The following is a 14,032-nucleotide window of genomic DNA, read 5'->3' on the forward strand; positions in this document are numbered from 1 at the left end:
ACTGCTTCAGACAGGAAGGCAGAGAGTGGTGAGAATGGCTGAAAAGATCATTGACAGTTCCCTCCCTTCCATCCAGGACATAGCATATAGGTGTTGCTTGTGCAGGGTCCACAAGATTGTCTGGGACACTACACATCCTCTTCACAGCCTGTTTTCTTTGTTACCTTCTGGGAGGAGGCTTCGTGGTATCCGAAGCAGAACATCCAGATTCAAAGTTTTGTGCCATATGGTATTAACCTTGTGAACTCTAAAGCAGAGGTCCCCAACTTTTTGGGCACCAGGGACCGGTTCCGTGGAGAAAGGTTTTTCCATGGACTGGAGAGTGCATAGTTTCATGTACTGCCTGCATCCCATGGATGGGGCTTTGCTTGTTTGTGCGGACCTGTTGCTGGCATGCTGTGGCCCGGTACTGGTCCATGGACCGGGGGTTGAGGACCCCTGCTCCAAAGCTTCCTCCTTCTGTTATGTATTCAAGATGGACAGTGATTAATATTTATATGTTACTTATGTGTAAGGGTGTAGGTCTATACATACGTTGTATATAGTATGTTTGTATGTGTATATTCTGAGAGCAAGCAACTAAATTTCATTTTTAATGTGTGCCATTGTGCCCACAGTAAAAAAAATGACAAAGGTTATCTATCTATCTATCTATCTATCTATCTATCTATCTATCTATCTATCTATCTATCTATCTATCTATCTATCTATCTATCTATCTATCTATCTATCTATCTATCTATTTCACTTTGAAAATATGATTTTTCAAGTGTGACAGGCAGAACAGATCATCAACTGCAGTTGTATTACAGCTCTATACTGGCAATTTTGTCACGGTGGATTTATATTCAAATTGGGTTATTTAACGTGAGACCAAGATCCCTTTCTTGACCAACTGATCAAGAATTACATAGAGAGTTAAATACATTGCTTGCTTTTACTGCTACATTAGATTTTTGTTCTTTCGGGCAAAAATCATAAATCAAGGAGACAATACTGTGGCTCCTGATTCCATTAAGCTTATATAAGTAATCCTCGACTTACGACCACAATTGAGCTCAAAATTTCTGTTCTTAAGACATTTGTTAAGTGAATTTTACTCCTTTTTACGACCTTTCTTGCCAAAGTTGATAAGTTAGTAACCCAGTTGTTAAGTGAACCTGGCTTCCCTATTGATTTTGCTTGTCAGAAGGTTGCAAAAGGTCATCACATGACTCCCGGGGACACTGCAGCCGTCATAAATATGAACCAGTTGCCCAATGTCTGAATTTTGATCACATGATCATGGGGATGCTGCCAAGGTCGTAACTGAAAAATAGTCATAAGTCACATTTTTCGGTGCTGTTGTAGCTTTGAATGGTCACTAAATGAACTGTTGTAAGTCGAGGATTATCTGTACTGCCTAAATTTGGCAGTTGATTAATACTGTAGCTAAAATGTTATTTTCCACAAATTTCTGGTAGACAACCAAGACAAATAGGTTCATTAAAGTTACAAGTTTAATTGCACCCCAATATAAGAAAAACATTACTGTTTCTAAATTGATAGTAATGTTTCTGGTCCTGGGAAGTTTTTAAAAAATGGAAAGGATATATTTCTGTAGTGATCATAATAATGTGGAGGGACAGGAGCTATTTGCTTAAAGATAAATATTTCATAGTGAATTACCTTGCCTGTCCATTGGAAACAGAACTTAACCCTAATTTAAAATTTATTTTTTTTTAAATTGAGGATAGCCTTGGATAATCTCATTAGGGAGTCAAGTTCACGTTATTTAAAATGGCTGAGTAAATATCCAGTTCAAGTGATGCTTTCATTTGTTGTCAACAGTTAAGAAGCTGTGAGAAATACATTCCCTATAATTTGCCCAGGGTGAAACCATTGAGGAAATAATTTCTGAATACAGATTTTCTGCTGTGAGAAGCCTGTATTTATATGTGAGGGCTTTCTTGTGTGCTGAATCATCACCTGTTCACAAGTGTTGCCTGTATTGCTTGAGCAGAGTCAATATTGAAAAAAAATACTACTTCTATTCAATTTCTAAACAGATCTTTTTACATATAAAAGTAAAGCTGAGAAATATGTTATGACAGCAGATCATATGTTTTATGGTTTGTTACTAAAATGTGGGCAATTCAAATTTTTATAACAAGGATGCCATACTTTGCATATGATTAATTGATGTACAGTTTAAAATATAGGTGTTTATATCTATCATTTTTCTTATATTACTGTCTGGAACTAAAAATAAGTAGGTGGATTAAGCATTTCAGAGTTAAGGGAACAACATAGGGGCCTCGACTTTTGACCACAGCTGAGCCCAAATTTTCCATTGCTAAGTCAGAGAGTTGTTAAATGAATTTTGCCCCATTTTATGAGCTTGCTTGCCACAATTGTTAAGGGAATCACTGCAGTTGTTAAGTTAGACACATGGTCATTAAGTGAACCTGGCTTCTCCGTTGACTTTGCTTGTCAGAAGGTTGCAAAAAGGGATCACGTCATAAATAGGAGCCAGTTGCCAAGCATCTGAATTTTGATCACGTGACTGTGGGGATGCTGCAACAGTGGTAAGTGTGAAAAATCCTCATAATCTCCCCTTTGTTCAGTTCTGTTGTAACTTTGAACAGTCACTAAATGAACTGTTGTAAGTTGAGGACTATCTATATATGTTCTATCTAAACTGTAGAGTTTTTCTTATCTGTAATTTATTTTTCTTTGGGTAGATACAGAATCAGTTTACATCAGGGGTGTCAAATTCAATTTCATTGAGGGCCGCATCTGCATTGTGGTTGCCCTCGAGGGGCCGGGTGGTGTGGCTAGGGTGGGTGCAGCCTACTGGGTGGGCGTGTATGGAGTGGGTGTGACCTATTCAGTGGGCATGGCCAGCTCTACATCATTCACACCGGATATGTGAAGTAGGCGAGGGCCATTTGCTGGCCACTTCCAGGCGATGGTGCATTTCTTCATTCCTCACAAAGGGAATGAACCTCCCCAGCATGCACCCAGGGAGCGGGGTTGACACAGCAAGGGCTGGTTCCTCACTGTTTCTAGATAGCTTTGTGGAGCTAAGACTGAATGTGTTTCAGCGTAGATGGCCACCACAAAATTGTACATTGGCTCCCGGGTGGCCTGGGCCAGGGCCAAGGCAGCAGAGGGCCGTTCCCTCACTGTTTCCAGGATGGCTTCGCGGGCCACATGAAACCACTTTGCGGGCCGCATCAGGTCCCCGGGCCTTGTGTTTGACATGTCTGGTTTACATTGTCTGTTTTAGCTGTTAAAGCCAAATATGGCCTTTCAGATACATTTGAATGACAACTCCTACCACTCCCTGGGGTTGCCTTCCACTGCTGGTAATTCAGCAATATTAGTTTCTCAGAAAAATAATTTTAAAGGCTCTGCTATTATGCTTTCTCTCCTATCTAGTGCTAGTTAGCTTTTTAAATGAGTTCTCAAATAACATCTGTTTTTTATTTAGAAATGCATACAGGGTTATGTTTTATGCAGATGGCTCAAAGATTTCGCACCAATTTAATGCAATATACTTTAAACACTTGTGGATCTGTAGTGCTGAGATGTTGAAAGGCTATATTAAAATTGCTACTTAGGTATGGATGATCTTGGGCAGGCAATTGTTTTTCATTGATAGATGAAATATTCTAAATTCTACTTACAGAAAAAATAAGGCTACAGATAATATTTCAGGATAAAACTTATTTCAGTAATTCATAGCCAGTTGAATGAATGTTTGTAGAATAATTGTCTATATCATGTAAAGCCTGTTTCCCATCACCTCAAGTCAAATGGGAATTCACATATTGGCAGTGCTGATATTACAATAGCCTTTTCTGGCTTTCCAGTAACATAGTCAGCAAAATTCTTATTCTTATTATTCCAAGCTAGAATTTTGATTTTGTCTATCATACTAGGTTACTTCAGCGCGAACTGTGGTCAATGAAGTAATAATGCTGAATTGGTAAAAAAAAAAAAAAAAAAGGAAATATAAAGCAATGTGAAAGTGTTAAACATGCTATTGTGAGGACCAATTTCCAATCATCCTGGATTTGTGAAAGGTTTAGCTTCAGGGCATCCTCTCTCAAATGGAGGCTAAATAAACTATTGAGGTTTGTAATTCTTGTTGCAGTTATGGGATATAAGCTTAGAGGAAGAGATGTGGAAAGAGCAGTGAACTTCTGTGAATAGATGTAGAAGTAATAATACAATCAGCTGCAAGGAATTCTGGTAACTGATGTAGACAGCACTGAAAGAGAAGTTTTTGGCTTTACAATGACATACACAACTTGATCATGAAATGTGAAAAGCTAGAACTAAGGAATATTTTTAAAGCAGAAACTAAGTGTCCCAAACTGAATGTCTTAAGACTATGAATCAAGCTCATAGAAATGGCCACTTTTAACCAGGTTACCATCTTACATGATCTACCATTCACAGCATGAATCCATACAATGGAATAAGGAATAGAATATTGATGATCCTCAAAAGGCTGTGTGCTCAGCTAGAAACCAATGAACAATGGGATTGTATTTGTTAGATTTAATTCATGATATCTAGTGACATCAGTGTCATACAAATGCACGAGCCAACCACAGATGCTTTAGTGAAAGCAACAGAAATGTTATGACGAAATACAAGAAAAGCTAAATGCAGCATAAAGAAAAAAGTTAGTGGGTATTTGGAATGCAGAAACTGGAGAAATAGAGGAATCCTGAATTACTGGAAGATTTCAGTTATGTAAAATAATCATATTAAGTTTTGTAAACATAATTATTTTTTGCATCACTTGTTTGAAGCAGCATAAATGTATAGCACAGGACATAATCAAATGGGCAACACCAGAATATAAAAAATACATAATGAAAGATGGAGCACTGTAGCTCAGTCAGGTTATTTTACTTCCCAATACTGATTACAGAAACAATCATGAGTTATTGGTAGCAAATACATGGATTTAAATTTAAAAAATTAAAGAAACCATATATACTAACTGTTTATGACCAGGAGAAGACAAGTATATAACAGTAAAACAAAGAAGTTAGGAAATATTGCTGTATATCCTTAATTTTTCAGGCAAGGAAAGTGGGATAAAAGAAATAATTAGGCAGGTTTTAGAAAAAAATCTTTAGAAAATGTGGAGATTTACTCTTTGCATCAATGACTACAGCGAAGTCTGTGAGTTATATTAAGAAAATGGTATTCCAGAGCAACTGATTATTCTTCTGCAAAATCTTTACAATGAATAACAACAACAAACACTGAGACAACTTCAATTGGAGGCTGTGGTCCAGGATAATAAGATTATTTTGCTCAAGTGCACAATTGACTACAATTAAGATATTTGCAGCTAAAGCCTGAACTATGGCTATATAAGATCTGAACCTTGGGTGGGCACATTTCCAGGAGAGGAACCCAGGTCTTGGTTATGAAGATGCTGGACTGACATCCTCATACATGGTAAAGTGGGGGAAGATTTACTGCAAACTGAGTTGACATTCCAAAGCAGGAAAATAATCATGAACTTTGACAAGAACTTAAGAAAAAAGGAAAATCCATCGAGAACAAAGATCATAATAATTAAAGCAATGTTTTTTCCAGTAGTGATGTCTCACTGTGAAATTGAACATGGTGAAAGAACTTTTTTTTTATTATGTGTTTGGAGTCAGTAAAAATATTATGAAATTCATGAAGAACCAGCCAGTTTTAACGAACCAAAATGTACTGGTCCCTTGAATTGATGGACATGTGTACTTTGGACATACGATGTAAATGGTGAAGTAGAAACAAATGACTACACATGGTATAGTAAGTTGGAAAAAGTAAAAGAATGCAAATGTAAAATTTAAGGCAAGTGAAAGGATGGGGCAAAAAAAAAATCTGAAATTTTGAATTCTGAAAGCCTTTGAAGAGCTGTGAGCTCTTTTTGTAACCTTTATTCCTGAAAAGTTGATGAGCATTTGTCCGTACAATGACTAGAGAGTTGAACCTGACTTTTCAGTCAGTCCATAGATTTTAGTTGAAGTTAAAACAGATTTCCATTCTTATTCCCCCATTACCTTTCCTTCCCACACCACTTGCCAAATATGCTTGCTCTACTGACGGTAAGGCATCAGAGATAGACAACAATGGGAGGTGTACTGTCTATCTATAATATGTCCAGTGAGTTGCTGTGCAACTTGGTAATAACTGTAGTATCAGCCCTTGGGAATTCCAAGGGCTGCTTGCATCCTAACATGCTGCATAATAGTCGATAATGCCATAAAATAGGAAGGGTAAAGCATTAACAGAGACTAGCGATGACTGAGGAGAGAGTCAGACAACTGTCTTTTCCCTTCTTATTGACGCCAAGCTTATCCAGTAAGTGGGGAGAAAGATAGCATGTACGTGGATAAGTGTGGCTGACAGAGAAGAAAAGAGAACCTCTGGATTTTACTAAAGTTAAAAAGAAGAAAAAATGATTACCTCATATAACAGTTTTTTGACATTTCTGAATAGGCTGTAAGAAAAAATAAGTCTGCATTTCTTAAGGAAAGGTTTTCTGCAGTCTCTTTCGTGCATCTGATCTCTATTTGCGTATGCTTCCAAACCAGCAGATTGCCTGATGTGTGTATAGGTTAAAAAATAGTAGCACATTGCTGCGCTAATTATAACAGCCTCAAAACTGTCTTCGCAATAGGTGACAAATTTCTGAATGTTCCATGGAAAATGTCGCTTCCTTGTTTCATGTAATATGTAAAAGAAACAGATGCTGGCTATACAGCGAATGAATGTACAGTATCATTTATCAGAATAATTGCCAAATATTAAAACATCTTTCTTGCCAAAACTTGTATTTATCGGGGATCTATTTGAACTAATTAATAAAAGCAGTTATGAACTTTGGCTTCCATCTTGAGAGGTTTTAGTCAGTTTAGCCATTACGGGTGCAGCTTCACATGACAACTGAAAATAGGGGTGCCTTGCATCAGTACAAAACTCAGCCTAAGGCAAATGCTGCACACCAGATTTATTCATATTTATTCAGTGTACATTTTCAGACTACTTCCTAAGTCCTGAACAAGTGACAAGATCAATATGGGTATCTCACTACATGAGCAATTGCTTGGTACTTTGGAATTCCTGACAATGATTTTGTTTTCATGTCCTGCTCTTGAATGTTGTTGTGTGTTGTGTGGAGTATTAATTCTTTAAAAATGTTTACTGTATAAACATTCTGTTTATTATTTAGTCCCTTGTTTTCATTAAACAGCAGGGCATAAAAGTTTCCAAAAATCTTTCTTTCTTTACAGAGCTTGTGTCATCTTGGGCGTGATATTTCTTCTGTCCTCTTTATGTATAGTGATCAAAGCCATCCATGACCTTGCAACTAAGTTGCTTCCAGAAGTGGTAAGATCTTTTTTTTTTTTAAACAAACCCTAAATTTCAGTGTTTCAGTAAAAAAGCTTGTTATGCAACTGCATGTACTCTTTTGTAGCTTTGCATAGTTCTGTGGAATTGTATACAAATTGCAAGGTTATGTTTTATAGTTTCACACAGTGTGATGTCAGTTTTATCTTTATTATTTCCTTTTGTATTAATATGCCAAATCCATTCACTTCTAGAAATCAGACATTTCAGAAAATGTGCTGTGGCCAACAGTTGGCCCAGGAGTAGTTAGCACTGGAGAAATGTTAAGAAATTGGAATTTGCTCAGATTTCCTGAGCAGTAATCTGTGCAGTATATATTGAGGAAATTTTGTAACGGTATAGTACAAGGTTATTCAGAATTTTTGCAACAATAGGAAATAAGTGGTGCTCTTGTGCCTAAGATTCTAGAGTACTCTAGAAATTACTTACTATATTGTAGCTAAACGTTGTTACAAAAGTACTGTTCTTTTGAGGTTCTACAGGCTTAGAGCTGTTTAAAGTGAAATTTTATTCTCCTAAATCTTATTTTATGTAGAACCAAGATTGTATTTATTATTATTGTTCATTGCATATTAAGCCATATATTTAGGCTAGATTTGGCATTTTTTATCCATCTATTGAGTCCTTCCCAAGGACCCGAGATAGCCAGATGTTGCTGTTCGATGGTATTAAAGATGTTGCAAGATGTAAACTATTCCAAGTAGAGCTGCCTTTTGCAATTTGGTTGTGATTTTATTCAGTGTTGTTATTATCAGATTTAGATTAGATATCTTGCATTTCTTATATGTAACCCATGATGACAACCATTCCTAATACTCCTGTCTATTTTCTTCATAACAAGAATCCTATGAGGGGGGTTGGAATGAGAGAGAGTGACCGGCCAAAGTCAACCAGCCAGCTTTTGTGCTTAAATGAGGCCTAAAATCTTCTGGTTTTACATATGGATTATTTATATAGTGTTGTCTAAGAATTATGTCTAGAAGAAAATCAACTAAAATCCAGTAGTACCATGTTTCCCCTGAAAGTAAGGCCTACCCCAAAAATAAGCCCTAGCTTGATTTTTTTTGGTGGGCCTAATATAAGCCCTGCCCCCAAAATAACTCCTAGTTTTGGGGTGAAGCACACACCTAAAAATCAAGCTGGGGTGGGAGTGTGGAGCTGCCCCATGCGCCCCGCACCCACTTACCTTGCAGCCAGGCCTCTCCTCGCCGGCCCAGCTCTTCTTCTGCGGCCTCTTCTGCAGCCAGACCTGCATTTTTCAGTCACAGGCCTTTCCAGTAGGCCTATGCAGCCAAGATCCGGGCTATGGATTCAATCCATAGCTCAGTTCTGCAAGACCTCTGCAGCCGAGGACCGAGCTATGGATTGAATCCATAGCTCCATACTCAACTGCATAGGCCTTCAGGAAAGGCCTGACTGTCAAATGCAGGCTGGAATGCAGCTGCAGAATGAAGCTGCTCCTTCGGCTCCAGAAGAAGCGAACTTGCTGGGCGGGGCTGTCGGTGCCGGAGGTGAGCGAGACTCCCCCAAAAATAAGACCTGGTGCCTCTTTTGGAGGCAAAAAAATAAGAAAAAAATAAGACCCTGTCTTAGTTTTGGGAGAACACGGGTAATAATGACACAAAGGATTTTACCTTGGTAGATTTCTTAACTATCTTTCTTTGTAGAATCATTTTATAAAGCTTGGTATGAAAATTTAATAGCATGACTTCCATTTTCAATCATGTGGTTTTGGCAAAAACGTTCTAATACAAAACTTTCATGTTCTGATAAGAATACAACATTTAATTCATGGGGCAGAGCAAAGTAATAATAGAACTATGATTTAAGGATATTATGGTTTATTCAGTTTTAATGTATTTAATGTATTTATATTTTAATGTACTTAATGTATTTATATTTTAATGTATTTAATGTATTTATAATAATTCATATTTTTAAGGCCACACAATCCATAGTTAAGCAAATGTAGCAAATAACATGTCAATCATAACGGTGTTTTTGCATTTGCCCTGCTTCATTAGACTTATCTCTTACAGATAGTCCTTGACTTACAACCAATTATTTAGTGACCATTCAAAGTTACAATCGCACTGGAAAAAACGACTTATAACCTTTATTTACATGATAGTTGCAGCATCCCCATGGTCACATGATCAAAATTCAGACGCTTGGCAACTGAATAACAGAGTTGGAAGGTATTCTAACTTGGACGTCTTCTAATCCAGCCCCCTGCTCAGGCAGGAGACCCTATGCCATTTCAGATAAATGGTTGTCCAATCTCTTCTTAAAAACTTCCAGTGTTGGAGCATTTACAACTTCTGGAGGCAGGTTGTTCCACTGATTAATTGTTCTGTCAGGAAATTTCTCCTTAGTTCTAAATTGCTCCTCTCCTTGATTAGTTTCCCTCCATTGCTTCTTGTCCTGCTTTGAAGAATAGCTTGACTCCCTCTTCTTTGTGACAACCCCTGAGATATTGGAATACTGCTGTCATATTACCTCATGTCACTGACTTGTATTTATGATGGTTGCAGTCTCCCAGGGTTATGTGATCATTTTTTGTGACCCTCTGACAAGCAAAGGCAATGGGGAAGCCAGATTCACTTAACAACCATGATACTAACTTAACAACTGTAGTGATTCACTTAACAACTGCGGCAAGAAAGTTGTAAAATGGGGTAAAACTCACTTAACAACTGTCTTGCTTAGCAATGGAAATTTTGGGCTCAATTGTAATTGTAAGTCAAGGACTATCTGTAATAACAAATAAATAGATTGAGAAAGGAATGGGAGTGAACACTCCTAGTTCCTAGACTTTTCTTCTGGTGAAACTTCTCTGAAATTTCTTCAGCTACAGGAGTAGAAGATCTGCTTTAATTGCCTTCACAAAAATCTCTTCTAACTGTAAGAGTATGAAAAAGAATACTCTTTGAGATATATAGTAGATAATTCAAGTCATTTGTTTCAGAATGCATTTTGTCAGCTTCCAATTTTGAGTCATTCATTGTATGTCTAATGTACTCCAGTATTTTTAAGAATATTGAATCACAGTTTGAAACCCTCAGATTAAAATGCTTGATTTGACATGATGACTTGCCTATTTTCAAAGGTTCTAGGCAGTAGACCGTATCTCTGCAATTAAAGCCCGTTAGAAGAGGCATGAAAAACAAACTTACTCTTCAAATTAGTTTTTTTTTTACGAGTTCATGTTTTCCTGTCACATGTATTCTACTTTCCTATGTAAAGCAAGCTTGATCAGATTTGACAAGGACACATGAAGAAGCTGTGATTTGATTCAAGTTTGTGATCCAAGATTCAGTGGCAAGCCAATTTGATTTGAACTATTTTGATATTTGAGATTCTGTTAAAAAGGATTTGTCTGCGTAGGTTATAATGGAAAAACCACAAAATGCCTGAAACTGTCTTCCTTTTGGGGCAAGTTTAGACAACTTTAAAATTTCAGTGACATACTTTTAGAAGTTTTACCACAAAACATTCTTGAAGCTGGTCCTTTAGCAAGGATGATAAAAGGCTAACAAAACAGTCTCTAAATTGTCTGGGTAGCAGTTGTAAGATAGCAGAATAATATAACAGTGCCAGAGAAATAGGCAAGTCATACAAAAGGACTTTGGGCAAGAAAATAGCCTTGCTATCCCATATCTCCAAAAGCAGTAAAAATGTTGGGCGGTGCCTGTAAATGTTACCATAGCCTGGCAATCATTCACTTCAATTTTCCCCAGTTGTGCAGGATTAAACAATTAGATTTGACTAAATCAGTAATTACAGTATCTGCATATTGCATGCAGTTTTAATATGCTTGGATCCTGCCTTCATTCCCGTAGGGAACAAAACAAATCCTATATGTATTTCATCTGCTGCTAAAACAAAGGAGAACACATCTATTCATGAAAAGACATTTTGATATGATTATTTGTGCATGATGTTTATTTACTTATTTACTTACAAGATTTATTTGGCCACATGTCTGACATGATGACTCTAAGTAGCTCACAACAACCATAAAAATATAGCTAAAAAGAAAAGTACCCTCCACTTGAAGGCCTTCAAGAGGAGCCCTCTAACAAATGTCCCTCTAAGTCAGGGGTGTCAAACTGCCGGCCCGTGTCATGAGGAAACCACACCCAGCAATGGGGAAAAAGTTCCTATACGTTGCGTGACGTCATGAGTTTGACATGTTTGCTCTAAGTCAAGAGAGAAGTATACCAAATGTGAGAGCTTGAGGAAAGAATTGGTGGAGTGCTAAGAATACAAGAATGAAGATCAGTGGACAGGAATCTGTAATTATGACATTTTGTGCAAGTGGCACAGTTATCTGACTGTCTGAAATTCATATATTCATTATTATATGAATTGTCCTAAGATTTATAAATAAATAAATAAAATAAGATTTTATTTGGGAATAAAATATGATTAAAATGGTCCATCTTTTTAAAAAAATACAATTTTGAGCCTTCTTTTTAGTACCAAGTAAATAGTTCAGAAAGTCATCTAATGCAGAGGTCCACAACTTTTTGGGCACCAGGGACCAGTTCCGTGGAGAGAGGTTTTTCTGCGGACCGGAGGGGACGTGGTTTTGTGTGCTGCCTGCATCCCACGGGTGAGGCTTTGCTTGTTTGTGTGGACCGGTTGCTGATGTGCCGTGGCCTGGTACCAGTCCACAGACCGGGGGTTGGAGACCCCTGATTTAATGAATATACTTGTTTATTTACGTTTCTGTGTCATTCCAATAAATCAGACTCTGAGAAGTATACAATTTTTATATTTATATGAAAAATGTTATTAATTATAATTTTATTACATTTATGTGGAGGGTGTTTCTAGGTATTTTGTTAAGTCAGATTTCAGTATAAGGGAGAAAATTGATTTATATGTTCACAATAAAAGGAGTGACTTCACCGTCTAAGGTGGTAGTCGTTCGTCAGAAGTTTTCTATGAGTTTAGTATTCGGTATGTCCTGAAATTTAGTAACAATCAGCACCTTGATTGTCCCCCACAAGCCAACCAGCAGTCAATTTAGTTCCTATACTAGATATATCATGTAGGCAAATCTGGCTTGCTCATTTTGAACCAGTTATAGCTTCTTAATGATCATTTAGGGCAGTGTCAGGTAAAGTAAATTGCAATAGTCCAAATGTGAAATGACAAGAGGATTCCAAATGTGAGGTGACCAGCCCCTATTCGAAGAATAGCTACAACTGGTGTGCAAAATGGACTTGTACAAAGACCTCCCCCAGCCATGGCCTCTACTTAATTTTCCTGTGACTCCCAAGAGAATCCCAAAATATGACCGAGCATTGATAATAGAGCACAATCTTATCAAAGGCAAAAGACAGGTTGCCTCCATAACTAGTCATCTTCTAAACCTATGGCTACTGTAACTTGTTGGATTTAGTCAAGCAGAGATAATTGAAGAACTGTTCTCAGTAATCTTTGAAAACTTTTGAGGGCTTGCATTAGTCCTTGAAGACTGGAGGAAGATGCTTCCTGGGAAACTACTTGTGAGAGGGATCTGAGTGTACTTGTCCACTTGAAGTGAAACTAACTCAGCAATGCGATGCAATTATTTTAAAAAAGAAATGCTATCTTGGAGTGCATTAACAAGAACATACTGTAAGAGTCTAGATCATGGAGAGTAATTATTCAACTCTGCTCAGATCAGACCGCTGTGTGTATACTGTGTCCACCTTAATTCCAAAAGGACAGTGACAAATTGTTGTAGGTTCAGAGAAAAGTTAGCAAGATGGTGAAGTGCCTAGAAATCAAGCTTTACAAGGAATGTTTTAAGATTTTTGGTATATTAAGCCTACGGTAGAGAAGATCATTATGGGGAGATGTTGAAAAATTAAATATAAAAGAGGGAGTATTCAATATAATCCCAGAGAGCAGGACCAGAACTAAAAGGTTAACAATACAAAGGGTGGGGGGGGGCTCATGATAGGTATCAGGAAAAACTTACTATATGGGCTGTTAGCCAGTGGAACATGCACCAGAAAGAGTGGTGGGTTCTCCTTCATTAGAGATCTTCAAAGAAAGACAAGATGATTATGTGTTAGAAATGTTCTATGATCTTGCACTGATCAGGGGACTGGACTAGATGACTTCTAAAATTTATGCTTTGATTCTATGATTTCAATCTCCTGAAATTACCTCTTTTGGTGTTCTGTCGACACCGTTTTGCAAGACCATAGAACAGTTCACCTTTTGATTCCTTGCGATTTGCTTGGGACACTTTTATTTGTTTTGTGTCTTTAAGTCAAAGTTGAATCCTGGCAATTGTCTGGACCTAGTCCTTGAAGTTTTCTTGGCAAGATTTTAGAAGTGAGTTTGCCATTGTCTCCTTCCTAGGATTGAAAGAGAATGAACTGGCCATGTGACACCGCTGCTGCGCGAGCTGCACTGGTTACCAGTGCTCTTCCGGGTGCGCTTTAAGGTGTTAGTTACCACCTTTAAAGCGCTCCATGGCATCGGACCTGGCTACCTCCGAGACCGCCTTCTGCCACAGATTCCCTCCCATAGACCGGTACGCTCCCACAGAGCGGGCCTCCTCAGGGTGCCGTCGGCCAAGCAATGTAGGCTGGCGACCCCCAGGGGG

At 37.8% G+C, this 14,032-nt stretch overlaps 1 protein-coding gene across 1 annotated transcript in view; it reads left to right on the forward strand.

Annotated features, from left to right (window-relative positions):
- The window catches only part of TMEM163 (transmembrane protein 163), an 82,107-nt gene that overhangs the window by 52,080 nt on the left and 15,995 nt on the right, over positions 1–14,032 (forward strand). The window contains exon 5 of the mRNA XM_015812450.1: positions 7,302–7,398. Within this exon, the coding sequence (XP_015667936.1) occupies positions 7,302–7,398 (97 nt within the window). The remainder of the gene's footprint in view (positions 1–7,301; positions 7,399–14,032) is intronic.

Source organism: Protobothrops mucrosquamatus, unplaced genomic scaffold, assembly GCF_001527695.2.
Source record: "Protobothrops mucrosquamatus isolate PMUCROS unplaced genomic scaffold, P.Mucros_1.0 scaffold84, whole genome shotgun sequence".
Taxonomy (NCBI): Eukaryota; Metazoa; Chordata; class Lepidosauria; order Squamata; family Viperidae; genus Protobothrops; species Protobothrops mucrosquamatus.